The 26,786-nt window shown below is 41.2% G+C and overlaps 1 protein-coding gene across 5 annotated transcripts in view; it reads left to right on the plus strand.

Moving 5' to 3' along the window:
- zswim5 (zinc finger, SWIM-type containing 5) overlaps positions 1–7,618 on the plus strand; it is a 252,422-nt gene extending 244,804 nt beyond the window's left edge. For all 5 annotated transcript variants that reach the window (XM_041207622.1, XM_041207623.1, XM_041207626.1 and 2 more), the window contains 2 exons: positions 4,850–4,931; positions 6,001–7,618. In XM_041207622.1, the coding sequence (XP_041063556.1) occupies positions 4,850–4,931; positions 6,001–6,863 (945 nt within the window). In that variant the 3' untranslated portion in view covers positions 6,864–7,618. The remainder of the gene's footprint in view (positions 1–4,849; positions 4,932–6,000) is intronic.
- Positions 7,619–26,786: the final 19,168 nt, after the last annotated feature.

The raw sequence follows: 26,786 nt of genomic DNA on the forward strand, positions 1-26,786 counted from the left end.
GTTCAAGGTAATCAGAGTCAACATGGTTTTGTGAAAGGGAACTCATGTTTAATCAATTTATTGGAGTGCTTTGAGGAAGTAACATGTGCTGTGGATAAAGGGGAACCGGTGGATGTACTGAACTTGGATTTCCAGAAGGCATTTGATAAAGTACCTAATCAAAGGTTATTGTGGAAAATAAAAGCTCATGGTATAGGGGGGTAACATATTGGCATGAATAGAAGATTGGCTGGCTAACAGGAATCAGAGAGTAGGCACAAATGTGTCTTTTTTCAGGTTGGCAAGATGTAATGAGTGGTATGCCACAGGGATAGTGATGGGCCCTCAACTGTTAACAATTTATATAAATGACTTGGATGAAGGGATGGATGGGATGGTTGCCAAATTTGCTGAAGAGATAGGAAGGAAAGTAAGTTGTGACGAGGACATAAGGAAGCTACAAAAAGATATAGATAGGTTAAGTGAGTGAGAAAAGACCTGGCAAATGGAGTATAATGTGGGAAAATGTGAAATTGTCCATTTTAGCAAGAAGAATGAAAGAGAAGCATGTTATCTAAATGGTGAGAGATTGCGGAGCTCTGAGATGCAGAGGGATCTGGCTGTCTTAGTGCATGAATCACAAAAGGCTAGTATGAGGTACAGCAAGTAATTAGGAGAACTAATAGAATGTTATCATTTATTGCGAGGGGAATTGAATACAATAGTAGGGAGGCTATTCTTCAGTTATACAGAGCACATCTGGAATATTGTGTACAGTATTGCTTACCTTATTTAAGGAAGGATGTAAACGCTTTGGAAGCGGTTCAGAAAGGGCTTACCAGACTAATACCTGGAATGGGCTTGTTGCCTTATGAGGAAAGGTTGGACAGGCTAGGCTTGTATCTGCTAGACAAAAACAGAATTACCTGGAAAAACTCAGCAGGTCTGGCAGCATCGGCGGAGAAGAAAAGAGTTGATGTTTCGAGTCCTCATGACCCTTCGACAGAACTAGGCGAATCCCAGGAAGGGGTGAAATATAGGCTGGTTTAAGGTAGGGGGGGTTGGATTGGGGGGGGGGAGAGAAGTGGAGGGGGTGGTGTGGTTGTAGGCAAAAGCAGTGATAGAAGCAGATCATCAAAAGATGTCACAGACAGCAGAACAAAAGAACACATAGGTGTCGAAGTTGGTGATATTATCTAAACGAATGTGCTAATTAAGAATGGATGGTAGGACACTCAAGGTATAGCTCTAGTGGGGGTGGGGGGAGCATAAAAGATTTAAAAATATTTTAAAATAATGGAAATAGGTGGGAAAAAGAAAAATCTATGTAATTTATTGGAAAAAAACAAAAGGAAGGGGAAGAAACAGAAAGGGGGTGGGGATGGAGGGGGGAGGTCACGACCTAAAGTTGTTGAATTCAATATTCAGTCTGGAAGACTGTAAAGTGCCTAGTCGGAAGATGAGGTGTTGTTCCTCCAGTTTGCATTGGGCTTCACTGGAACAATGCAGCAAGCCAAGGACAGACATGTGGGCAAGAGAGCAGGGTGGAGTGTTGAAATGGCAAGCGACAGGGAGGTTTGGGTCATTCTTGCGGACAGACCACAGGTGTTCGGCAAAGCGGTCCCCAGTTTACGTTTGGTCTCTCCAATGTAGAGGAGACCGCATTGGGAGCAATGAATGCAGTAGACTAAGTTGGGGGAAATGCAAGTGAAATGTTGCTTCACTTGAAAGGAGTGTTTGGGCCCTTGGATGGTGAGGAGAGTGGAAGTGAAGGGGCAGGTGTTACATCTTTTGCGTGGGCATGGGGTGGTGCCATAGGTGGGGGTTGGGGAGTAGGGGGTGATGGAGGAGTGGACCAGGGTGTCCCAGAGGGAATGATCCCTACGGAATGCCGACAGTGGGAGTGAAGGGAAGATGTGTTGGGTAGTGGCATCATGCTGGAGTTGGCGGAAATGGCGGAGGATGATCCTTTGAATGCGGAGGCTGGTGGGGTGATAAGTGAGGACAAGGGGGACCCTACCATGTTTCTGGGAGGGAGGAGAAGGCGTGAGGGCGGATGTGCGGGAGATGGGCCGGACACGGTTTAGGGCCCTGCCAACGACCGTGGGTGGAAAACCTTGGTTGAGGAAGAAGGAGGACATGTCAGAGGAACTGTTTTTGAAGGTAGCATCATCGGAACAGATGCGACGGAGGCGAAGGAACTGAGGGAATGGGATGGAGTCCTTACAGGAAGCGGAGTGTGAGGAGCTGTAGTCAAGGTAGCTGTGGGAGTCGGTAGGCTTGTAATGGATATTGATGGACAGTCTATCACCAGAGATTGAGACAGCGAGGTCAAGGAAGGGAAGGGAAGTGTCAGAGATGGACCACGTGAAAATGATGGAGGGGTGGAGATTGGAAGCAAAATTAATAAATTTTTCCAAGTCCTGACGAGAGCACGAAGCAGCGCCGAAGTAATCATCGATGTACCAGAGAAAGAGTTGTGGAAGGGGGGCGGAGTAGGACTGGAACAAGGAATGTTCCACATACCCCATAAAGAGACAGGCATAGCTGGGGCCCATGCGGGTACCCATAGCCACACCTTTTATTTGGAGGAAGTGAGAGGAGTTGAAGGAGAAATTGTTCAGTTTGAGAACAAGTTCAGCCAGACGGAGGAGAGTAGTGGTGGATGGGGATTGTTCAAGCCTCTGTTCGAGGAAGAAGCAAAGGGCCCTCAGACCATTCTGGTGGGGGATGGAGGTGTAGAGGGATTGGACGTCCATGGTGAAGAGGAAGCGGTTGGGGCCAGGGAACTGGAAATTGTTGATGTGACGTAAGGTGTCAGAGGAATCACGGATGTAGGTGGGGAGGGACTGGACAAGGGGAGAGAGAAGGGAGTCAAGATAACGAGAAATGAGTTCTGTGGGGCAGGAGCAAGCTGACACAATCGGTCTACCAGGACAGTTCTGTTTGTGGATTTTGGGTAGGTAGAAGCGGGCCGTCCGAGTTTGGGCGACTATCAGGTTGGAAGCTGTGGGAGCAAGATCCCCAGAGGAGATGAGGTCAGTGACAGTCCTGGCAACAATGGCTTGATGTTCAGTGGTGGGGTCATGGTCCAGGGAGAGGTAGGAGGAAGTGTCTGTGAGTTGACGCTCAGCCTCCGCGAGGTAGAGGTCAGTGCGCCAGACAACAACAGCACCACCCTTGTCAGCGGGTTTGATGACGATGTCAGGGTTGGACCTGAGAGAATGGAGTGCAGTAAGTTCAGCTAGAGAGAGATTAGAATGGGTGAGAGGAGCAGAGAAATTGAGACGGCTAATGTCGCACCGACAGTTCTCAATGAAAAGATCAAGAGAAGGTAAGAATCCAGGTGGAGGGAGAATATTGGAGGTGGGTGAAAGGATCCATTGAAAGGGGAGAGGACTCCTGCCCAAAGAAGTGAGCCCGGAGATGAAGACGGCGGAAGAAGAGTTCAGCATTGTGCCGAGCCCAAAATTCATTAAGATGAGGGTGTAGGGGTATGAAACTAAGTCCTTTGCTGAGCACTGAACGTTCAGCATCAGAGAGGGGAAGGTCAGGGGGTATAGTGAATACACGGCTGGGGCTGGGATTGGAAGATGGGGTGGGGACGGAGGGACAGGCAGGGGTGGAGGGTCCTAGATGGGTGTTGGTGTCGATGAGTTGTTGGAGCTTGCGTTCCTTAGCACTTGAGAGAAAGAGAAAAAGTTTCTTGTTGAGGCGTTGGATGAGACGAAGAATAAAATGAAACTGGGGGCACGCGCAGCTTTGAAAAAGGGTACAGCGGTGCTGCTGGAGGGAGAGGTCGAGTGTGTTCATATGACGGCGCATGGCACTTAGTGTGGATCTCAGGATGCGACGGGAACAGCAGTCCGAGAAACGTTTTATGTCCCAGAAATACCTGTAATCCTGGGTGGGTTCAAAACATGAGGGGTGGAATTTCACTTGAAATCCACGTGGGGTGATTCGGAGACGGAGACAGTCACTGAGAAAGGAGATATGGCTGTGAAAGCGGGTTTTAGTAAACACCTTGTCAAGCACCAGGAGAGAAATGGAAAGCAATGAAGGTGAACAAGGCAAAAGAGAGGTACGGAAATCTTGTCGCAGAGACGAACAGAACTTCTTCAAGGAGGTAGGCATTTCTTGAAGAGCAGTGGCAGTGAATTAAACACAGAGATAAAAACTAGAAGAGTAAGAGGCAACTTGATTGAAACAGATAAAACCCTGAGGGGTCTTGATAGGGTGGATGTGGACAGGATATTTCTTCTTGTGGGAGAATCTAGAGCTGGGGGTCACTGTTTAAAAATAAGATGAAATTTTTTTTCTCTGAGGGTCATGAGTCTTTGGAACTATCTTCCTGAAAAGGCTGTGGAAGCAGAGCCTTTGAATATTTTTAAGGCAAAAGTAGATAGATTCTTGGTAAGAAAGGGGGTGATAGGTTATTGGGGGTAGGCTGGATGCAGATTTGAGATTGCTATCAGATCAGCCATGATCCTAAATGGTGGAGCAGGCCTACTCCTGCTTCTTGTTGGTATGTATGTTTGAAAAATCCACAAAATTTACAATCTACATTCTTTAAATGTCCCAATGACATAGTGCATGTTATCCTTCCCTTCTTGGGATGGTGGATACAGAAACACTTTATTCTTCCCAGAAATTGGAGCAGTTTGTGAGCAATGCATTCTGTTCTTTTCCCTCATTTCTCCAGTGACAGGAGAGTTAGATTGTGCATTTACTAGTGCCACATAAGAGTGTTGAAGATGTGATGCATGTTGCTGCCTTTAATCTAGTGCTGAGAACAATGTTTGGGATTGGGGGTGATGGGGAAAGACCTAATGGAAAGGGATGTAGTCTAATTCATCTGGTTTTCATGCAGGTGATGCGGATGACCTTGTCGACTCTCAATTGGAGGCGCAGGGAAATGGTGCGCTGGTTGGTGACCTGTGCTACAGAAGTTGGTATGCAACTATAATCGTTGCAGTAAACCTTTCAGAACCTGCATTAAAATATTTTGTCAAATCGAAACTAATTTTAAGTTTATCTTGAGTGTTAAAGATTTCTAAAATGCAAGAAATGGCGATGCATTCGGCTAACTCTGCTTGGGCTTTCACTGGATAAATTTCCTAACTAATTCATGCTAACCATTTCTGGTTTGTTACCGTCTGTCCACAAATAAAACTTTTCCAGCTGCAATTGCTTGACTGCCAGAACACCCCATGTTAGTAGCTATCTCAATATTGTGAATTCAGCTTTCCTATTTCAGCTTAGGTTCAAAAGCTCCATCAAGACAAAGTTCTCCCTTTATCCACTATTAACCAATGTTGCCAGAATTCACTGTTTAAGCAATAATATTTCTAAGGAATGTGAAAAATATAAAATTCAAAAGGATATCAATGTAAATTCTTAGTACTTCGAAGGGCCCGTGGCATTTATTTTGTGTTACTAGATCGTTATTTGTTCTATAACACAAAATGTTGTAAAATGTCTATCCCATTGTTGTTACTGAAAGAAATTGGTACATTTATAGAGGTCTCTGTCATCCCTTGTGTGTTTTATTATTAGAAGCAGATTGCTAACAGCAAACCAAGTAGAGCTCCCTTCCCTCTCCTTTAACTGCTCATTGCAGCATGAAGTTTTGCTGCAGCAGCATTATAATTCTTCTCCAAACGCTGCTCCACCATCTACTTAACAAAAAGCTCAAGTTCCACAAAAAGAACACCAGCAGACAATCTCTAACCACCAGTTTTAAAGCAAAATAGAATATTAAGGTAAAACTGAGAAAGCCTAATATATGATCAATAAATATTGATAACATTATGAAACAATAAATTTTACATCATTCAGCTATAGTCATTCCATCCTTTTTTCATGTATTTCTCTTGTTAGTCTATTAAGGCAGGAACCTGATGAGTGGCTTCAGATAAATCTAATTTATACAAAGTCTTGCTCGGCCATTCTGAAAAATGTCTAAATGTGGTACAGTTCACTTACATGTTGTCCTCTTTTGCCTCTGCTCTTTCCTTGTAGGTGTGCGAGCTTTGGTCAGCATCCTGCAGAGCTGGTACACTCTCTTCACTCCAACTGAAGCAACTAGTATTGTGGCAGCCACAGTCACATCACACAACACCATTCTTCGGCTGAACCTGGACTACACACAACGGGAGGAGTTGGCGAGCTGTGCGCGGACCCTTGCTCTTCAGTGTGCCATGAAGGACCCCCAGAACTGTGCACTGTCTGCATTAACTCTGTGTGAAAAAGACCATATTGCCTTTGAGACGGCCTACCAAATTGTTATTGATGCAGCTTCTACGGGTATGACCTATTCCCAATTGTTTACCATAGCTCGATATATGGAGCATAGAGGGTACCCGCTGCGGGCCTTCAAACTTGCAAGCCTCGCCATGACCCACCTCAATTTAGCCTACAACCAAGACACCCACCCAGCTATCAATGATGTTCTTTGGGCATGTGCATTGAGCCACTCCTTGGGAAAAAATGAACTAGCTGCCATTATCCCTCTGGTGGTTAAGAGCGTACAGTGTGCCACAGTGTTATCGGACATTCTGCGCAGGTGCACAATGACAGCCCCTGGACTGGCAGGCATTCCTGGCCGGCGAAATTCTGGTAAACTGATGTCGACTGACAAAGCCCCGCTCCGCCAGCTGCTGGATGCCACAATTGGTGCTTACATCAACACCACCCACTCTCGTTTAACACACATCAGCCCTCGCCATTACGGGGAATTTATTGAATTTCTTAGCAAAGCCAGAGAGACGTTTCTGATGGCACAGGATGGACATATACAATTTGCGCAGTTCATAGATAATCTAAAACAAATTTATAAGGGAAAGAAAAAGCTAATGATGCTTGTCCGAGAACGCTTTGGCTGATGCACTACTTATAAACTTTTATTGGTTCCTATTTTTTTGTTCAACTGTGATCTTGTCTCATTGGAGTGGTACTCAGTGTCTTGGCACAACCAGTGGAGCCAGTCAGCATTTATTTGAGCATTAACCAATTTATACATTGTTCAATAATTTCAGTAGCCACAAAAATAATTGTTCTCGCACATAAAACTCAAGGATTATGGAAAACAAAGTTATACAAAGTTTCTTACACTTTACGAGTGTACCCATTATACCAAATTCTGTCACACAAGGCAAATACCTCTATCTCTTACTTGTTCTCTCTCTTTCTCTATATATATTTCCCTCTGTCTGATTATCTCTGTCTTGCTGTCTCCCATAGTCAGCTTTAATCTCCATGAGTGACCAGGTTTCAAAGCAAAAGAAAGAGTACACATTTTTTTAAAGAAATGTACTAGCAAAGCAACACTAAACCTCACGCACCACCAAAACAGTTTAGTGAGATGGCTTACTCACATGTGACCATATGCCATGTGTTTTTGTGTGTGTGAAGGTACTTAAAGAAGAGACCATTCTCAGGGATGCTAAAACAAAAGTAGCAAAAGCATTTATTGAAAACTGTAAATATTATATTATATGTGTCAATTATTGAAAGAATTGTAAAGTATATTAATTTATAATTAATATTCTATGTCATTAATGGGATACTTGAAATTCACTGTGGGCTGGAAATGTTTTAACAGGAGGGAGACTGCAGAGCACATTTCTCAGGTTACCCCCCCATCCCCCCCCCCCACCCCTCCCCACCGCTGCCACCCCCCCCCCCCCCCCCCCCCCCCCCCCCCTTCCCCATGCATTGTGTGTTTGTATGCGAACGAGTGAAGGAGATGGCATCTCTATGCAGAGCTACTTACATACTGTACCCTGGGTCGGAAGTAGTGCCCAAGGGTGAATTGGGGTTATTTTTTTTAATGAGTTTTATTATTAAGAGTTGATGGTCAGGTGCAGATGAGAGAAAAATTTGGGCTTGGTACTTTATGAAAGTACACACAGGTATTAATTAACCTGCCACATGTACCTCTGTTAGGACAGTATCTTGTGGTTCAAACAATTATTTAAAAAATGAAAAGTCGCGGGTGTCTGTGAAGTGAATGAGCTGGTGGCACTCAGCTTCCATCGTTAGATCTTGCGTGTGCAACCTCTTGTCATTAAATAAATCATAATTCTTAATAACACCTCCACCATGTCCTAATACCACAGATAAATAATAATTAAGAAAAGTTATTAATAAAGTGTTTCAACTTACAAAGCTGTTGCCTTTCCAATGTCATTCATTCAAGAAAGAAAGTGTTTTAAGTTTTTCTTCTGTTACGTTCCTGCGTCCAATGTTTTTCTTTTTACAGATAGCTGCTTCCTGTGAACGGTTTTGGAAAAAAAAGTGTAAATCTTGTTGGTCCGGTTGCATTGCAAAAAAAAACTTTTTTTGAATGTCTTTGTGTTAACTGTACCAGTGTCCGTTTGTCATAGTTTTAGGGGAAAATGCGCTGATAGAGAACGTTGACTAGATGTACCTACTGTTGAGATATGAAAAAAAAGTGTTTAGTAAATGTCGCCTCTCTCTGCGCTACTGAAAGCTTAATTCAGTATTTGTTGCCACAAAAGTATCTACTTTCATCAACGATTTTTTTTTGTGTAACCTCTTGATCTGATGTTTAAAAAGACAAAAAATACAAAATTTAATACTATTTATGTAATGCTACTACCATTTTATATAACTGTGTCAAAAATTTCAGTGCTTTTTTTAATGAATAAAGTGTGGAACACAACTACAATTCTAACCTTTCTCAGTGTTTTTGTCTGGGGATTATTTAGCTGCACAGTAACAGTTTTGATCATTTCTTTCCCCTACCCCCCAAGTCCAGTTGTTTTGAATTAAAAGATGTTTCGAGGAGAGAAGACTTGACTTAACCTAGCATCAAATAACGAAGGGTCATCCACGTGATACGTTAACTCTGCTTCTCTCTCCACAAATGCTGCCTGACCTGCTGAGTATTTCCCGCATTTTTTTTTTCTCAGGTATCCAGCCTCTGCAATCATTTTGCTTTTGTATCAAAACAACATGTTCTAGCCAGCACACACACGTCCAAGAGGCAATTTCATGGCCTGCGTTGAGAGAAGGTGCAAGTTTCTTGTCTGATTCACATGTAAAAGAGCTCATTTAGCATTAATGGAGCTATGCAATCATATTTTGAATAAATAGGTCATCTGAAACTGCAGTAGTAACAACAACTTTTATTTATATAGTGCTTTAACATAATGAAACATTCCAAGGCATTTCACAGGAGCAGTATAAAACAAAATGTGACACCAAGCCACATAAGGAACAGATAAGGTCAGATACGAAAAACTTTGATCTTATGGCCCCATAGGGGTGGTTTGGCAGGTGGTGAGGAGGGTGGGGGCCATAAAATTGGCCTCCTTGCCATGGGTACTACCCACTCATCCCCACCCCTGCCACAATTTTAATGGCCACCAAACGGCCTCCTCCCAATGTCACTGGGCTTTAACTCTCAGTGGAAGAGGCTCACGTTAAGTGTGCAGCCTGGCAGCTTTCACTACTCGGTCTGGTGACTGGGCAAGGGGGTGCACCCCCTGTACAGGCCACCTGTGCCCATCAGAGGCCCCTCCCTCAAGGTCTTCCCAACCTTGCCTTGCCTGTCCACCCTGCACCCCAACCTCTCCCTTGGCCAGCCTGTCAGCTTAACCCTGATGATACCCCTCCCCCACACCTTACTTTAGCATCTTGCTCAATTGGTGATCACTACTGGAGACTGGATGCAGTCCCAACAGTGGCCACTGCTCCCAGTGGTGCTGCTGGGACCAGAGAGCTGATGGCCATTTGATTGCCTGGCACCACTCAGAGGTGGAACTTCTGCCCCAGATGGGGGCAGGAGCCAGACCTCAAGCCAATTTAATAGCTGTGGGGTGAGCCAACAAAAGGTAAAACTGATAAAACTCCTTGGGCAAAATCCATAAAAACGGATTTAGACAAATCTTTTTTGACAGGTGCCAAAATATGGAAAATAGAAAGTGTATTTGAAGTATGTCCTTAGCATTGATTAGTTGATTTCTCATAAGTTGATGCAAAAAGCTGTAGCCTCTCATCTCTTAGCACTTCTTTGCTCTTTCCATAAAAATCTTTGAAACAAATAGGTAATGAATTCTTCCAGCATTTCAAGTCTCTTATTATTTATAGTGTTAAATATTAACACCTACAGCTCCTTTTCTACTATGACCAGACAAACAAAACCTGTAATTAATAGCACATCATTTCTTTTATTGACTGCTAGGAAGACAAACAAAGATTGTTCATCCAGAACGGATTTCTTTTTCTAAGTAGAAATGTTGAGGTTTTTCTAGCTGATATAAAACTAGCTGAAAAAGAATTTGAATTACTGGGTTCCACTTGAGTGGACACCATCAGTGACAACCATGGAAAGCCCTGCCCTCTTCATTTCTGCTCCAAATTCAGTTTAGAAAAAAACCCGAGACAGCAGCCAAACCATTTTTGAGGCTTAAAGGTATTTTTCATATAAAAAGTTGTAGTCTGCCGAAACAATGAACTTTGAGCATGCTTCAAGATCATTTTTGTTAGTATATGGAAAATAAGATTCATCAAGGAGCACAAAGACTATAAACCCATTTATAATTCACTCACTGTTTTATGGTGGGGAGCAGATAGACATGGGGCAAATGCTGGCATGGTAGCTGGTGGTTCAAAAGGATGCTGAAGATGGGTTTGGGGAAGAGCCTGAGAGGAGAGAACAGTACCTGCTTTTCCGAAGGGACCAAACTAACTTTGTGTCTCATTCTCTTGAATATCAGATCATGCCCTGTAATTTTCCTATAGCCACCCCTCAGTTCTTCTAGGACCTCCTTCCCCAGGTGTATTCCCGACTTTCAGATTCCAGGATTCCTTTCAGTCTCATAAAACCCTCTGAACTTTGTTCCCTTGCAATGCTTCTAGACCTGGGATCCCTCCTCAAAGTACGGAAAATTCTGACACCTCATCCCAGCACTCCCAGATATCAAGCCTCTTAGATCTCAGGGCCACCCTGAAACCAATGAATCAGAGTCCCTAGTGATAAAAAGAACATAAGAAATAGGAGCAGGAGTTGGCCATTTGGCCCCTCAATCCCGCCCCACCATTCAATAAGATCATGGCTGATCTGCCCCAAGCCTCAGCTCCTCTTTCATGCCAGCTCCTCGTAGCCCTCAACTCCCCAATATTTCAAAAATCTATCTGCCTCCTCTTCAAATACTGTCAGTGATCTAGCCTCCAGAACTCACTGGGGCAGAGAATTCCAGACATTCACTATTCTCTGAGAGAAGAAATTCCTTTTCATCTCAGATTTAAATGAGTGTCCCCTTTTTCTGTAACTATATCCCTTAGTTCGAGATTGTCCTCTAGTTCGAGATTACCCCACTAGTGGAAACATTTTCTCAACATCTACCCTGTCAAGCCCCCTCAGAATCTTATATGTTTTAATATGATCACCCCCCGCCATTCTTCTAAAGTCTTAATGAATAAAGGTCTAACCTGTTTAGCCGTTCTTGATAATTCAACCCCTTCATCCCAGGAATTGGCCTAGTGAATCTCTTCTGAACTTCCTTCAATGCCAGTGTATCCTTTCTTAAATATGGTGGCCAAAATTGTACGCAGTACTCCAGGTGTGGCCTCACCAACACCCTGTACAGTTGTAACAAGACTTCCCTATTTTTAAACTCCAACCCCTGGCAATACAAGCCAAAATTCCATTTCCCATAATGGCATAACACCCCTGCTCTTCTAACGACTCTGAGTTGTCTTAAGCAGCACACAGCATATTTTATATATATATATATGGATTAAATTGAAAATGTGGGCCAGTCCATCATCTTTAATAATGCATATCTGAAAGTCATTTGTAGTGATCTTTGGAAGAAGATATTGGCTTGGGGTTTATGCTTGATTCTGCTGGTTATATCAGCACAATGCAGCCAAAATCAGTGTAACTGACACAGAGGGTTGCAGAATTTTAAGCATAAGTTGTGTTCAATGCAACTTGAGTTTCTGCTAGTTTTAAAAACATTGCACTGGAAGCAGGCCCAATCTACGAAACTGGCCTTGCGTGAACTAATCACTATTTAGGAGTTTCCACTAATTGCATTGTCAAGGAGGGTCTAAAATTTAAGCAAGATCTTTGGAGCACAAAGTCACTAATAGGTATTAAAGAGCAAAGAACAAAGAAAAGTACAGCACAGGAACAGGCCCATTTGGCCCGCCAAGCCTGCGCCGATCATATTGCCTGTCAAACTAAAACATTTTGCACTTCCAGGGTCCATATCCCTCTACTCCCATCCTATTCATGTATTTGTCAAGCTGCCTCTTAAACACCACTATCATACCTGCTTCCACCACCTCCTCTGGCAGAGAATTCCAGACACTCACTACCCTCTGCGTAAAAAACTTGCCCCGCACATCTCCTCTAAAGTTTTCTCCTCTCACCTTAAACCTACGTCCCCTAGTAACTGACTTTGCACCCTGGGAAAAAGCTTCTGACTATCTACTCTGTCCATGCCACTCATAATTTTGTAAACTTCTATCAAGTCACCCCTCAATCTCCGTCGCTCTAGTGAGAACAATCCAAGTTTCTCCAACCTCTCCTCATAGCTAATAACTTCCAGACCAGGCAGCATCCTGGTAAACCTCCTCTGCACTCTCTCCAACGCCTCCATATCTTTCTGGTAATGTGGCAATCAGAATTTCATGCAATATTCCAAGTGTGGCCTAACCAAGGTTCTATACAGCTGCAGCATGACTTCCCAACTTTTATACTCAATACCCCTGCCGATGAAGGCAAGCATGCCATATGCCTTCCTGACTACCTTATCCACCTGCATTGCCACTTCCAGTGACCTCTGGACCTGTACACCCAGATCCCTCTGCCCGTTGATGCACTTAAGGATTCTGCCATTTACTGTATAATTCCTACCTGTATTAGACCTTCCAAAATGCATTACCTCACATTTGTCCGGATTAAACTCCATCTGCCGTTTCTCCACCCAAGTCTCCAACCGATCTATTACTTGAAAGTTTTTTTTAATTTACTAAGGAATTGACTACTGTACTTCAATCTAACCAGAAAACAATTCTGTATATTTTTAAGCCATTTTCAGTCATTTAAAATCTGATTACTCATGGTAACAAATTGACACTGATTTTAATATGCTTATTTTTTTTGATGGACTCATTTTAGCTGCATTAATCAAACTTTACCAAGTTACCACTCTTTAATCTATCAAGGAATATTTTTTAAAGCAGCATTTAAAATCTCTGCCCAGTGGTGCTTGCTTGTGTCAGGTTTTGTGTTCAGTAATATGGAAATAAGTTTGAATGGGAATCAGGGTAAAATATGCTTTTCAAAATGGGCACATCTTGGGGATCGTTTGTTTTGGTATTGCCAATTGTATACAAAATGCAAGCTCTACCGCATTGGCTACTGAAATGCTGTAAGTTATATATTACCATATCTCAAGACTAATTATGATTGAAGTTTCTTTTTAACTAAAGAGATTGTAAAATTATAGCAGCTGATCTTTTTAAAAAAAAACCTGGTCTTAACTTTCTAAAATGTGAGTTTGTTCACTATATACAGACATACGAGTATTCATCTATTAGCTGCATTTATCAACTCGTCTAATACTATTCAAATTTTCTGAAACAGGCCATTGTTATTTGGGCTAAATTAACAATGACTTAGTTAATCCACTCAAAACTTTGGTTAGGGTAGAGATTGAATCCAGATTAATTGGGTTGTCTGCTGCTTCAGCTTTATAACAGATGACTGAATGCCTGTCAGGTAAGAAGGCAGGCCTATCTATGCCACTAGCACCAAATGCTTGATTTGTGCGGTAGGCTGACTGATTGGAGCCATTAATTATAACGTCAGAATTGGACAGCTTGATGTGGAAAATACGTGATGTGCTTCTAAAAGTAAATGTGGGGAATATAATTGAGAATACTGACACACAGTGACCAAGAGCCAGATAAAGCTGAATTCTCTTTGCTGGCACGATTTAAATGTGGAATAAATCTTCAGTTAAAGCACCAAAGTTGGCAACTGAGCACTACAACGAAAGGGATGTTGAACTCTGACATTTTAATATCACCCACCATTGCCTCTATCTTCCATTGAAACTTTCATCCATGCCTTTGTCACCTCCAGATTCATCTATTCCAATCCTTTCCTGGCCAGCCTCCCATTCTTCACCATCAAAACTTCAACTCATCCATTAACCATATCATATCTCACGCTTAGTTTAGTTTGCTCATCACGCCTCGCTTCGCTGATCAGTTTGTTTCCAGTCACGAACATCTCAATTTTAAAATTCTCATTGCTGTGCTTAAATCCTTCCATGGGGATTTGTCTCTTCCCTATCTCTATAACTTCCTCCAATTCTACAACCCACCCCTGAAACACTCTCTTCTTCTGACTCCAGCTTCGTGGACAAATCCTCCCAGTCCACTCCTCCATTGGTGGCTACACCTTCAGCCTCCTTGGTTCAACTCTGCAGAATTCTTTTCCTAAATCCTTGCATATCCACCTCCTTTTCTTCCTTTAAAACTCTCCTTAAGGAGTTTGCCTGAGCTTTAAGTCACCCCTCCTAATCTGTTTTGTTTGTCTGTCCATATACCTTGATTCCCTATGAATCACTTCAGATGTTGTTCTATGTAAATGCAAGTTGTTAGTATAAGCTCTATAACGTTATCCCTTCCATAGTAGAAAAGCCAAAGCTTCTCCAATCTTTCCTCACACTTCAATTCTTTGACTTTGGGATCAATTTTGTGCCTCTTCTCTAAACTATCTCCAGTATTCAAGTGTCTCCCCTGTGCTTCAGTGACCAGAACTAGGCACAATACTCAAGGTGTGGTCTAACCAAAACAGTTTGAACATGACTTTATATATGTAAACTTATTTAATATTTTGGCCAGGAAAAACAATATTTTATGTTAAAATATCTCCCCTTGCTGAACTCCATATTTTAAGCAGTAGTAAGGAACTGGAAGTAAGAGTGCTAATTTAGAATGTGCCAGCAGTGTGTGGGGAATCAGGATGTATTCAGCAAAACAGTTTATTCTGATGGAGGGTATAGTTATGTGTGTTAGTATGAGTGTTAGTAGGTGAGTTATTTGTTATTGCTCACATCTGCACAAAAACAGCATTTTTCCAAACTATTTCCAAAACTTGTGATGCAAAACTGTTGCTTGGCAGCAAATTGCCCTACATGTGATCATGAAATAACATGCTGCACAAAATCACTTGGGGCTATTGGTGCTTATATGATCTAATGACCAACGTTCCTGTAAATATTTGTTGTTATGTGCAGCTAGTTTTTCCATGTGCGGTACCTTTGAATTTTTTTACACAGGTGGAATATTTGACAAAGTCTGCCTAGTACCTTCCAGGCTGTTGCATGGCCATGCACAGCTTAGCAGGAACATTGCTAATCACTGACTAGTAAACTATTTTCTGCACTCCCATGAGAATGGGTTCCTGATCTAAGACAAACTATTGTGGGCGTGTTACCCCATAGGGAAAATCCAAGGACACAACAAAATGCTGCTCTCACCTACCATCCAGTCGCTAGTTACAGAAGAACAACGAACATGCCTTGGAGCAGGTTAACAGTTTGCCAGCCAAATCTAGAAATGGTCTGTTGTACTCGGGGAATTTCATTGTGAGAGATTATTTGAGCAGTAAGGAAATACTTATATTATTTCATCTCTGAACACTAGCTTTGGATCCTGGAAAACTTTTCCAACCATCTTATCTCTCCAATGTAAGTTAATTCAATAGACAGATGGTGTGATATTATTGAACATGCTAATTTTGTGGCATCTCTAGACATCGACAGCTCCTCAGAGCAGTATACTAAATCCAATTCAACATGTTACAATTCATCATCATGATACAGGTTTTTCAGGCCGGTAGTCAGTCTGACTACAACAATGGCCTCATAACAGTCCCCTAGATCAGAGGTTCTCAAACTAGAATCCCTAGACCTCTGGGGGCCCAGGGAGATTTTCCATGAGATCCACAAAATAATCTTGCTTGCAGCCAAAAGGCAGAAAAAACAGCAGGAGGGAAAGGGGATGAAAGAGAAAAAGGCAACCTGTCCACTTTGTATCAATGAGCAGTAGTTAGTGTTAGTCCTGCACGGGTAGCTGATCTGATATCGGCTGCCAAAGCTCCCAAAAACTGGCCTCCTTTGTGGTGATGGGTGCCTCCACCAGAATGGTTTTCAGCGGTATGTCACATTTACTTTTGGCAGGAGAGAAGTGGAAGCGGAAGCCCAGCTACTGAAGTGATATGCATTGCAGTTGGACTCATGCAATGAACAAGTGCCATTAGAGTGCTGCCTGACCTGCTGAGTATTTCCAGCATTTTCTGTTCATATTAATCTCTTTGTTGGTTTGATTGCTACAATCATAGAAAAACTGTCAGGTGAACTTACTTAAATCTTCCACCATGTTGCAATAATGCAAATTATTTGAATCATTAAATAACACTGAGAAACTGAGCTGGGTTTGCACAGATTTGTAAAATATTCCCGAAAATGTTAGATTCAAATGAAATAGAACTGGAGGAAAGGAAACTTGCCTGTTTATGGAAAGTTTTCTTTTAATAAAATAGTAACCTGCTTTGAGCCTTTTGAACATCTAAATAGAGTGTGACTACTGTTAATACTGACTTGGCCAATAGTTGCTTGTATTGGATGTCATCTGTGAACTAATTGGTGTATGCATGCAATTAATAGGCAGTTTTTAACCATATTAAAAGTTGGCATGTGCTGGAATGTTAGTGCAGTCACACACATCTTTGATCTCTGGTTTGTTTGGCCTGTTCCATCACCGTCTACATCAGTATTTCAAACTGCAAACTAAGTAATTACTAGTTTTTGCAAAAGTATTAATGAAACACTCTTTATATGCAATGCTTTCCCATTGTGAGTATTTTATAATATAATATAGATTGGGAGTCTGCAATTACTAATCCATTTGAAAAGTTTGTGAACTACTGCCTTTCAGCCAATGGGTGTTCTGTTAATCCGAAGTATATCAGCTGATAACTATTTATTGGCATTCATTAATTATCTGCTGGTTGCTGCCTCTGATCGGAGAAGGCAAGGAATCCACATCCATTTTTGTTTGGCCAAGTGACATCTGAGCTCTGTTGCCAGAATGGTTCTAAACGAATTTGTCAATACGTTTAGTCATTCTGTATAGCGTCAAATTGGCTATTAATTTCTAAAATTGCATCGGATCTTGTCTTTGTTGGATCTATTTCTTACCCAATGATTGTAGGTTAATCTACCAAACGGGATAATTTGTTTTTCATTGGCTTTTATTCCTATTCACTGGAGCAGAGTTTTATGATATTCCCTTGGGGCCTGACATGTAGAATGTGCAACAGCAAGAAGTGTTGGTGCAGCAAAATCAACTAGCAACAGTGAGCAAAGGGACAATGATGACCATTTGATGCAGATGACTGAAATGTGTTTCATGAATTGGTCTACAGAGCCAATTCCTAAAACACTGCTGATTTGGCTCTTTCCTGTGATTGTGTATTGTGTTCCTCTTCATTTTAAGATGTATATTTTTAATAAGTCAAAAATGTGCAATCCATTCCCTGTAGCATATGGTGAAATACTGTAAAAAAGATTTTCCCTTTAATTTTTGTTAATTTGTGAATTATGTTAGCCCTTTTCAAAATTTTCAACTTTAAAATGAAATTTGCAGAAGGCAAATTGAAAGGTAAATAATAGCACAGCAGGTAGAATACCAGCTAGCTGTGTGCCAGCAATTGAATATTGGCTAATTGCTGTGACACCTTACAGTTTACAATCTCAGCAACATCATTAGGAGGAGTGACCAATCGAACATTGATCATCTCAGTGAGTTGAGGAAAACTGGCAGGTGAGTCATATCTGGTACTTTACTATTTTGTTGGTCCCTTCATCAAACAAAATGTGGAGACCCAAGGGGAAAGTTGGAAAGATAATTACAAAATATCTTCATGGAATAAAAGATTAACTTAAAATTGTATTCACTTCCCTGAGGACATCATGGATACACAAACAACTTTGTAAAAAATGTACATTGGCCAATGCCTCAGAAAGCTGCAGCAGCATTGCAGGGAGAGTAAAAGAGAACTCCTGTATACCATTTGAGATGTAGCCAATAACCAGAACCCTTTGCACACTGTCAAGTATGTAGGTTAACCTCATTGAGGAATGGAATGGCATAGGCAAATATATCTATAAGGAGGTTGCGGTGTAACTAGTTCCAATCCAGATATTTCTCTTTCAATATTTGGAAGAATATGAAGTATCTGAGGTATTACAAAAAGGAAATATTTTTCAAAACAAAAGTCCTGATAGAACAGTCAGTTCCATAGTTCACCAACACATTGTTCCGTGGAATGGCAGGATGTAGCATTTTTCATACTCCACAGGTATTGAAAGGAGAGGGAGGAATAAATATAGGTGGAAAACTCTGCCCCGATGGAAGGGAAAGTCGGAGATTATATCACAAGCAGCTCCGTTAGTGCACCTTTTAGTGGATGCTTTAAATGAGTACAAAAATGTGGAAAAGCAAAAAGATTGTTAGTTCCATATAATGTCATCAATGCTGATTCAACTCCTCAATGGCTCAGTGGAGGCCCACAAAACAAAATGGTTCCATGTTTGATTCTGCATCTGTGTGTGATGAGTTAACTGATCTCAGCCAGGATAGTGATAGAGCTGTTACAATTAACTTCAGCACCTGAGGTTAGAGAGATAGCTGGATTTCACCTTTCACAATGACATCACTAAACTTACTTAAAATATAGTTTTAAAGAAATTGCATACTTTGTGGGGGAGTAAAGTTGCAAAGATATCCACAACAATGTTGTTTTGCCCAGAGATTTTTTCCCTGAGCATTACTTGTATTCATGAAATTTTAATTGATCAAATTTAAAAAAAAAAACTCATGCAAATATTTGGGGTTGGGGAAGGATGAAACTTGATGACATGACATTAGGAGCAAGGATCTTGAACAGGTGTGATAGTTATCTGGGAAAGAGAAAGAAAGAGCTTGCATTTATATAGTACCTTTCACATCCTTACAATGGCATGTCACATCCAGTTAATTACTTATTAAGTCACTGTTACTTTTAAGGCAAAACAAACAATGGTAAATCTTTGTTAAGATAATAAAGGTGAATGAATAAAGTTTACATGTCGTATGTTTGACCAGTCCAACATGAACACTTGTCCTTTTATTTCTGATTCAACTAATGCAGATAATGATTGTACAACAGAAACATGTCATGTTCTATTCATATCACAAAGTTTTAACGGCACAGAAGGAGGCTATTTGGCCCATCATGTCTGTACCGGTTCTCCAAATGAGCATTATGACCTAGTGCCATTGCCCTGCCTTTTCCCCATATTCCTGTACATTATTTCTATTCAAATAATCATCTAATGCCTCCACCACACTTCCAGGCAGTGCATTCCAGCCCCGAACCACTCATTATGTGAAAAAGTTTTTTCTCACGTCACACTTGCTTCTTTTGCAAAGCACTTTAAATCTGTGCCCTCTCATTCTTGATCCTTTTACGAGTGGGAACAACTCTTCCCTATATACTCTGTCTTCCCCCTTCATGATTTTGAACACCTCTAACAAATCTCCTCTTAGCCACCTTCTCTCTAAGAAAAGCAGGCCCAACCTCTCCAATATATCTTCGTGACTGAAGTTTCTTATCCCTGGTGCCATTCTTGTAAACCTCTTCTGCACTCTCTTCAATGTGTTCACATCCTTCATATTCTGTGGAGAGGAGAAGAAATAACATTAGCACAATTTATTTAGAAAGAAAAGATAAGTTAATGTTTTGGACAGAACCCTTCAGTGGAACTGAGAAGTGAAAGATAGTAAAAGGAAAAAATAGAGAGGAGGGTAGCAACAGACACTGCAGTCACAGAGATGAAGTTAATGGGTTGAATGAACTGTAACCCACTTGTCCTTTGTTCTCTGATTCAACTAATTGGAATAAGTTCTGTGAAACAAACCATGTTGTATTCAGGTCCTGGGGAGAGGAAAAAGAATAAAATTAACAGCCAGAGGACAACTTTAACTTATCTATTCGCACTGAAAGAAATATCAATTTTTTGGACAAAACTCTATTCTAGAACTGAAAGATAAATTAGCAATATGTCCAATATCAAAAAGGTTGAAGGTAGGAACAGATTGTAGCAAGTTAAAGTAATTGTTTCCCATCCTGAGCATCAGCAAGTATCTTGCAAGGGAGTGTATTGGTAGAAGTAAAAGAGAACTCTATATATGATCAGTGATATAATGATGACAAATACGTATTTAACAAATTTTCCCATTTTTAAATTTTAATTTAAACAATTAAAGAATAGGACAATTACAATGGGCACTTTGTATAGTTTTGTGATTTGGTGGACTTAACATTTGCTGTTGTTAAGGCTTGCAATGGCAGTCAATATGGTAGCATTGCAAAAGAGTTGTCGCGTGAGCTCTTCCAGCAATTAAGCATACTTACAAATTACACTACTGGGATGATAGTATTCCCTACAAAAATTATACAATAGCAAATCTTCTGATGCTTGTGGTTATGTAGCTATGCAGTTAGTGCTGATGTCCATTTCGCATTGATTCCACCGCACCTCACTCACAATTGCCACAACTGAAAGCAGTGTTTGATTTGTTTTCAACATACTTGCTTAGCCTTCCTATTGTACCATTTAACTTTTCAGCGCTGAGATTGGCAGGGCTTCACATAGTCTTTTCAGTCAAATGAGGCCTTCTCTGGAATACCACGTGTTGGACATCTTTTGTTTTTAAACAAGATTCCTTTCTTTCAAGCGTAGCAAATAGGATCGTAAAAGCTGGGAGCATTATTACAATATGATCTGGGCACCACAGGATATATGCCAAAATGTAATGCGTCACAGTGTTTTTATCTCTATGTTAACAACATTGATGAGATCAGCATTTTGTTCAGTTAATTTGCAAGAGAAGAAAACACAGTTATTAATTCAGTAACTTTGTGTCATTCTTGTTTTGCTTAATATTGTTAGTGAAATAAGATGCAACATATTTTCCAGAACTTTACCACAGTTTATTTTGTATGCAATTAACATTATCCATTTTAGACCTCTTAAGTGAACCTTGTAATTTTCCTCCTTATATACTTATGTTCTCATTTGTTTGTACATGTGGACCCATTAAAGTGAGGACTATCAGTGTTTGATCAGATCATTATTTCAGGTCAGATAGAAGTACAATATTAACAGACCTTGAAAGAAAGAAAACTTGAAATTAGTATTTTTTTCCTTAGTAGTCAATATATGGAATATTCTCTCAGGTTAATGCTGTGTCAATATCTGTAGAAACAGCTAGATAAGTATTTGTCCAAAAATTGAATTGGAGGGTTTCATGATACAAACAGATATTGAATATTTTATTGAACATGGTGGCTTTTGAAATGCTGGACTGTGGAAATCTAATGATTGAGAAGATAAATGATTGAGCCTGAATAACACCAAAGTTAGGCTTTAATAAGGATTTTTAAGCTTTGGCAGAGCATAAGGAGAACTTTCACTCAAGAGATGAATGGATAGAGCGCATGAAATGGGAGAATAGAATGAATAATACAGGATGTGTGTAATGTGTGGAAGAAATAGACTCAATAGGTTGAATGAATTTTTTCTTGCTCCATTATTTCTTAATGTTCTTATGCCAAGTATAGCAGTGTTCAGAAGTAGGATAAATCTGCCGCTGCTTCAGTGATATGTATTAATCTCAACATCAGGAGAGCATCCCCTTCAACACCAGTGTGACATCTCCATTTTCAACACCACTCATCCTTGTGGCCTTACCCAACGAGATTTATAATTTAATACTAATTTGTGCCAAATTATTTTGTATTGAGTTTATGTCAGCAGAAATTGAGTTGAGGTTGCCAATTTCCTTTGCTGTCAACCAAAGAGGAAGACTTTGCATTAATTTTAACTTATTTTTTCATAATTCATTCTTTCAGAAGGGGCTTAGGAATTGGGATGTCATTTGTAACCCTCCTTCCCCACATCTGATGGTGTAGCCCAAGGTTCTCCAAATATTGGGCTTCAGGCCTTACGTTGATGTTCCCAATGAATGATGAACAGCCCAGTGAAGTGGACTCCAAGTTTGGACTGCTCCTAATGTCACGTGAATGTAGTTAGTTATTCAAATGTAATAACTATCCCGCTACGCTGAGATCTATTTTTTTTCTGATCACATCTGCAGTATTTAACCAAATGCTTTATTGAAGTCAAAGTATTCAAAACAGGACCCACATTCATCCAATCTTCATGTTACTTTTTAAAGAACTTAAGAATAATTAGGCAGGATGTATATGTATAAAACAAGTGCAAAGGGCACTCAGCAGAGCACACACCTCACCATGCTGTGTTAACTGAACATTATTACAATTACACACATTCTTCCTTGAGGGATTTTCCTAGCTGCTTGATGTTCTGTATCCACAAAGCTGACAAAAAGGCATCTCTTTATTAAGAGCTTCCATCTCACTGAGGAGACTTCAGGCCAATCAACATCCTACAACCTGCTCTGAAAACTCTGCTCACATGTTGACAGTTGTGACAAATTCCACCCCAGGAGCTGCAACAATCCACTATATTCCAAAACACTCAACAACATTCTAAATAAAACCCACAGCATTCAAAAAAAAATCAATTTGCCCTATCTTCGAATATTAACAGATCCTTTAAAAAAAATTCCAGGATCTCAATCTTTACCAAAAACTGACCAATTCTTCATCGGGCCAGTGTGTACCAAGTTTCATTGAAATCCATGCATTAGGTTTTGAGATATATTGTTTACAGACAAACAGGGATGAAAACATTACCTCCGCCCACATTCAGTGACAAAAGTAATGATTTTATTTATATTAAAACTCGAAGTTTCTGAATAACTTAAAAAGAGATGATAAACTTAATGTTTAGACTGTATCAGGACAGAGGTAAACATCAAAACTGCACCACCCTACCCATGAAGAATGCCTCAAACGATCTACTGAATTTAACATTTTGCTTCTAGCACGCACTTAGGAAATCACAATTAAAAGTACCTGATGTATATATAAAAAAGAAAGGCAGTCATTTTGTGATTTCTTGGTCTGCAAGCATATGCCAATACACAACCCAGCTTTCCCAATAGCAATTAACTTCTAACTGATCAGAAGACGTACCTAATTATGGCAATTAGATTTTGTAGTCATCTTAAAGATATAAGCTATATTAAAAGAATTCACCTTAGCAGCAAAATAATGGATGACACATGGCATGATATAATACTCCTGTTATTATAAAATGTTGTACCATTGGAAATCCCCTAGCATTAACTAGTGCCTTCTTAGTTTTCAGTGTTATCCCAAGCAATTGATTGAAGGTACTTAAGAATTAATATATACTAAGATAATGAGCTAAGTTTTTAAAAAAAAAATCCTAAAAAAAAGAGCTTTGGCACTTCAATGTGCCACAGGCTCATTCAAATATCAATTTAATCATCTCAGTATCAATTGCGTCATATGCTGCTCACTTTGTTTTATTACTGAATAGAAGTGTGTTCTTTCCACCAAAAGCACAATGTTTGCAAATTAGCTTTGCTCTAATAGTGCTGCCAGTAAATGGGTACTAAAATTCTGCTTCTGTTTCTAAACTGTACCTTCAGGCATAGGAAAGATCAGTAATGACTGAACTTAATCCAGATTGGGTTTGAACCAAATTAATCAATACACTATAATATTCCAGAAAAACACTAATTGAAATTTAGTTGTTAGATACAAGGCTGAAATACTGTACTGTCAAATCTTTTCTGGCCAAAGGACACACTTGGAAATCTCTGATTTAATTTGTCTAAGTGAATAAAGTTTAAAGTATAAAGGTTGGTAATCAAACATAAAATAGTGAGGCAAATCTTGAGTGTGTTCTGAGCACATAGGAAAGAAATAGGAGCAGGAGTAGACCATACAGGCTCTCAAGCCTGCTTTGCCATTTAGTATGATCATGGCTGATCTACGGCCTCAACTCCACTTTCCCATCCACTCCCCATATCCCTTGATTCCCTGAGAGAACAAAATTTGCCTATCTCAGCCTTAGATATGTTCAAAGGTGGAGCATCGACAACCCTCTGGGGTAGAGAATTCCAAAGATTCACAACTCTTTGAACAACAAAACTTCTAATCTGTCCTAAATGATCATTCCCTTATTCTGAGACTGTGCCTCCATGTTCTAGATTCTCCAACCAGGGGAAACAACCTCTCAGTGTCTACCCTGTCAAGTCCCTTCAGAATCTTGTGGCCTGAATTTTTCAGGCAGCGGGTTGGCTTGGTGGGATCGGTCGCGGGGCCAATTGCCGTCTGCGATCGGCTCCGCACTGCCATTTTATGTGGGCAGGCCAATTAAGGTTTGCCCAGCTAAACGTGCGGCCGGTAGCACTCAGCGATACCTGTGCGGGTGGGGGGAGGAGTGAGAGTTGGGACCAGCGTTCTTTCATGTGTGTGCGTAAGAGCGCTTCAATCTCACTGAGGCATGGAGCTGCCTCAGGGAGATTGAATCACTATTGTAAATAATGAATAAAAGGTTTAAAAATGTATATAAACATGTCCCCTCGTGAGTGTGTTACATGAGATAGGACATGCCTTTATATTTATGAAAATTTTTAAATTTAATTAATAAAAACATTAGGAAAATTCACCCCGCTCGTCATTTTTCTAAACTCCAGAGAGGAAAGATACAATTTACTCAGCCCCTCATTCCTCTCATTGTAGGAATGTGTTTAGTGAACCTTGCTGTACTGCACCATGCAAGTATATCCTTCCTTAAATATGGAAACCAAAAACAGGGCACAGCACTTCAGGTGTCCCAAGGTCAAGATCCATTTAGATAAAGGACTAAAACAAAAATAAAAATACCTGGAAAAACTCAGCAGGTCTCACAGCATCTACGGAGAGGAACACAGTTAACGTTTCGAGTCGGTATGACTCTTCAACAGAATTAAGGAAAAATAGAAAAGAGGTGAAATATAAGCTGGTTTAATGGGGGGGGAGGGGGGGGGGTAGATAGAGGGCCAGTGATAGGTGGAGATTGCCAAAAGATGTCATAGACAAAAGGACAAGGAGGTGTTGAAGCTGGTGATATTATATAAGGAATGTGCTAATAGGTGACATTAAGGGTAGAAAGCAGGAGGAGCAAGGTACAGATAGCCCTAGTGGGGGTGGGGTGGGGGATGGGATCGAAATAGGCTAAAAAGTAGAGATAAAACAATGGATGGAAATACATTTAAAAATGATGGAAATAGGTGGAAAAGAAAAATCTATATAAATTATTGGAAAAAAGGGGGATCGGAAAGGGGGTGGGGATGGAGTTTAGAGTTCATGATCTAAAGTTGTTGAACTCAATATTCAGTCCGGAGGCCGTAAAGTTCCTAGTCGAAAGAGGAAGTGCTGTTCCTCCAGTTTGCGTTGAGCTTCACTGGAACAATGCATCAGGCCAAAGATGGACATGTGGGCATGAGAGCAGGGTGGAGTGTTGAAATGGCAAGCAACAGGGAGGTCTGGATCATGCTTGTGGACAGACAGAAGGTATTCTGCAAAGCAGTCACCCAGTCTGCGTTTGGTCTCTCCAATGTAGAGGAAACCGCATTGGGAGCAGCGAATGCAGTAGACTAAATTGAGGGAAGTGCAAGTGAAATGCTGCCTCACTTGAAAGGAGTGTTTAGGCCCTTGGATGGTGAGGAGAGGGGAGGTAAATGGGCAGGTGTTGCACCTTCTGTAGTTGCATGGGAAGGTGCCGTGGGAGGGGGTTGAGGTGTAGGGGGTGATGGAGAAGTGGACCAGGGTGTCCCGGAGGGAATGATCCCGGCGGAATGCCGCCGGGGGGGTGAAGGGAAGATGTGTTTGGTGGTGACATCATGCTGGAGTTGGCGGAAATGGTGGAGGATGATCCTTTGAATGCGGAGGCTGGTGGGGTGATAAGTGAGGACAAGGGGGACCCTATCATGGTTCTGGGAGAGAGAGGAAGGTGTGAGGGGAAGGATGTGTGGGAGATGGGCTGGACACGGTTGAGGGTCCTGTCAATCACAGTGGGTATGAAACTAAGTCCATTGCTGAGCACTGAACGTTCAGCATCGGAGAGGGGAAGGTCAGGGGGTATAGTGAATACACGGCCGGGGCTGGGATTGGAAGACGGGATGGGGACAGAAGGACAAGTAGGGATGGAGGGACCTGGATGGACGTTGGTGTCGATGAGTTGTTGGAGCCTGCGTTCCTTTACACCTGAAAGAAAGAGACAAAGTTTCTTGTTGAGGCGTCGGATGAGATGAAGAATAAAATGAAACTGGGGGCACGGGCAGCTTAGAAATAGGGTGTGGCGGTGCTGCTTGAGGGCGAGGTCGAGTGTGTTCATATGGCCACGCAAGGCACTAAGTGTGGATCTCAGGAGCGATGAGAACAACAGTACGAGGAGCATTGTATGTCCCAGAGATACCTGTAATCCTGGTGGGTTTGAAACATGAGGGACGGAACATCAGTTGAAATCCACGTGGGGTAAGTCGGAGATGGAGACAGTCACTGAGGAAGGAAATATGGCTGTGAAAGCAGGTTTTATATGGACTCGAAACATTAACTGTGTTCCTCTCCGCAGATGCTGTCAGGCCTGTTGAGTTTTTCCAGTTATTTTTATGGGATGGAGTCCTTACAGGAAATGGGGTGTGAGGAGCTGAAGTCGAGGTAGCTGTGGGAGTCAGTAGGCTTGTAATGAATATTGTTGGAT

The sequence above is a fragment of the Carcharodon carcharias genome, chromosome 16 (genome assembly GCF_017639515.1).
Source record: "Carcharodon carcharias isolate sCarCar2 chromosome 16, sCarCar2.pri, whole genome shotgun sequence".
Lineage (NCBI taxonomy): Eukaryota > Metazoa > Chordata > Chondrichthyes > Lamniformes > Lamnidae > Carcharodon > Carcharodon carcharias.